Here is a 2,405-nt window from a genome sequence, read left to right on the forward strand (position 1 = left end):
GTTTTCGTGCTCTACTTGTTGATGTTGCCTTGTTCGAGTGCAGCTCGGGGGAGTATTCTTTCATAATCTATCTATAGTACCATTTTATACAGAATCTATCTCCAACTAATTACCAATTGTTATAACTCATCAATGGCCTCACCTCGTAGACCCCAATGCCGACTAAGTTTTGACTTAGGTGTTAGCGTAACAGCAGGAACGCATGGCATGTATCTAACTCTGATTGAGCTTGGTTACCATGGTTGTGCGCTCAATCATCAAGTCACAGAATCAGCTGTATCTACCCATAAACACAAACCTATCGGCAATATTCCTCACATGCTCATTCCAGTCGGGAGTGAAGAGGAGTACCGCGCACTCAAGCAGTTGAGCAGCTTTGGTCTTGGTGGTATAAAGGACGGTAGCTCCTCCTCCTCCTCTTCCTCATTCATCATCCTGGATCGCATTACTGTTAACATGGCCCGGTCAGAGAGCTTATGCCATCTGGAGAGGCTACAGGATTATGATATTGTTGCATTACGACCTGAGAGTGATTCTGTTATATGGACACTACTTGGCGATGAGACACTCCGGAACCAAGTTGATGTCATATCCCTCGACTTGAGCCCGAATGGAGCTTCTGCGCAGGTAATGCTTTGTTTCCAATGGTGATGGCGCACTATTCAATCTTTCAAGGTTACTCTGAAACGTGGTCTGGTCGAGGCGATCCGCAAAGCAGGTTTATTTATAGAGCTAGATTTGGGCGAGTACATGAGAAGCCTTGGTGATCAACGGGCTGAGATACTGGCACGGGGTAGTAGTAGTAGTGACATTCCTTTTATATTCCCTGTTCTGCCTTAGGCGCCTACATTCTACGATGGTCTGGTCATGGTGATGGGGTAATACTTACCTCCGGTGCCCGAAATATAATGGACGTTCGATCTCCTACCGACTTCGACAATTGGGGCCGGGCTTGTCTCGAGGAGGGTTCACATCGATCACGTCGATTCATAACGACATCAGAGGCCGCTGTTAGGCACGGTATATGGCGGAAGAGCGAGTCTGGGATCATTCTCGTTGAATGATACTGGACTATACCCCCAACGTGATTACTTAATGTTCTTCCTCGAATTCCAAGCAATTTTGCATCTAAGTTGTCGAGTTTGGAATCCGCTGTTCAAATGTTTAATACCCGTTGATGTCATTGCTAGTGACCGCAGTGAGGAGGAGGAGGAGGTACTGGTAGTACTGGTAGTATGGTGGAAAGGGGGGAGAGGAAGACGCTGAACTACTCCAATTTTGATGAGGAGCCGATGCGCAAGGCATAGTTCTATCTTTTCTTCGGCACTCCCTCGATCGAAGCGCCTCTGGACTAATCCAAGTTTGGTCAGTGGTCTGCTGATCGACACCGGTGGATCTAACATGCGAGCCAGAAGGGTGATGATTTGCACTTGAGGGATGTGTGTCCTTATGATGACACTACACATAGCGAGTGAGTGTTCACCATACCGTCATCCCCTGCAGTACTCATGCATCATTTGGGCTTGATGGTGCTAGTCTTTCTTATTACCAATTTAGTACCTGTCTTTGTCGTGCATGGCTCGGGTATCTCATCCCCATCAGCAGAAGCAGCGTCGTGGAGGTCGTCGTGGGATCATTCTTATCGCCCTCGGCATAGTCTGCCTCACCCACTTCCAGCGTTTTGCACTCACGCAAGTACCACACAAATCTCAAGAAGTAGTAATGACGAAGGAACATCCCTCCCTACAAGGCACAGGTTGGACGAGCCCCCTACATATCCTATAAATATGTGGGTCCAAAGGTACATTACGAGGTGCAGCATCGTTATCTAATAATCATCCCATATACCCTCTGCATATCAGTCCATCGTTGCTACTAGCACCTCTCATGACTGGTGCTGTGCTTGTTGGTCTATCTTTGAGGAAGAGATTCATCCCGAAGAAGAAGGCCTTTACGATCACGATAGATGGTCCGGCAGGTAGTGGAAAGAGTGTGGTTGCCGAGATGCTCGCTGACAGCCTGAGCGGGTAATTCACGGCTACTATACCGGCGGAAGCGGACTCCCATCGTTAGGTTCACTAAGCTTGATAGTGGAGCTCTCTATCGCAGCATCGCTCTATTCGTGAACGAAGGTGATATCAAGGGTGGTATTGAATCATTGGCTTATGAAGCGTTTCGGGCCTTGTTGGAGCAAGTCATCTTCACTCGTGATAAGAGAGTGTTTGTTGGTACTAGGTGGGGTACGTTTGTTAAGGAGTCCCATCTAGTTTACAGGTAATCGGGATATAACCGATGCCATTCGTACACCCCCGATATCATTACTCACTGCAAAGATAGCCCAGATTCCGCAAGTCAGAGCTGCTGTTGTAGACTCCTTGAGGAGTAGAGCCTATAATAACAAGGAG

At 47.7% G+C, this 2,405-nt stretch overlaps 2 protein-coding genes across 2 annotated transcripts; both read left to right on the top strand.

Moving 5' to 3' along the window:
• Positions 1 to 318: 318 nt before the first annotated feature.
• On the top strand, positions 319 to 1,064 carry Pmar_PMAR025640 (hypothetical protein; the record flags this gene model as incomplete). The annotated part of the gene is made up of 4 exons (XM_002782501.1): positions 319 to 400; positions 470 to 627; positions 676 to 793; positions 841 to 1,064. 4 exons carry the CDS (start codon positions 319 to 321, stop codon positions 1,062 to 1,064), a joined length of 582 nt encoding a protein of 193 aa, XP_002782547.1.
• Positions 1,065 to 1,887: 823 nt separating this feature from the next.
• Positions 1,888 to 2,278, top strand: Pmar_PMAR025641 (hypothetical protein; the record flags this gene model as incomplete). The annotated part of the gene is made up of 2 exons (XM_002782502.1): positions 1,888 to 2,027; positions 2,074 to 2,278. The coding sequence occupies 2 exons, from the start codon at positions 1,888 to 1,890 to the stop codon at positions 2,276 to 2,278; spliced, it is 345 nt and encodes a 114-aa protein (XP_002782548.1).
• Positions 2,279 to 2,405: the final 127 nt, after the last annotated feature.

The sequence above is a fragment of the Perkinsus marinus genome (genome assembly GCF_000006405.1).
Source record: "Perkinsus marinus ATCC 50983 genomic scaffold scf_1104296939356, whole genome shotgun sequence".
Taxonomy (NCBI): Eukaryota; Perkinsozoa; order Perkinsida; family Perkinsidae; genus Perkinsus; species Perkinsus marinus.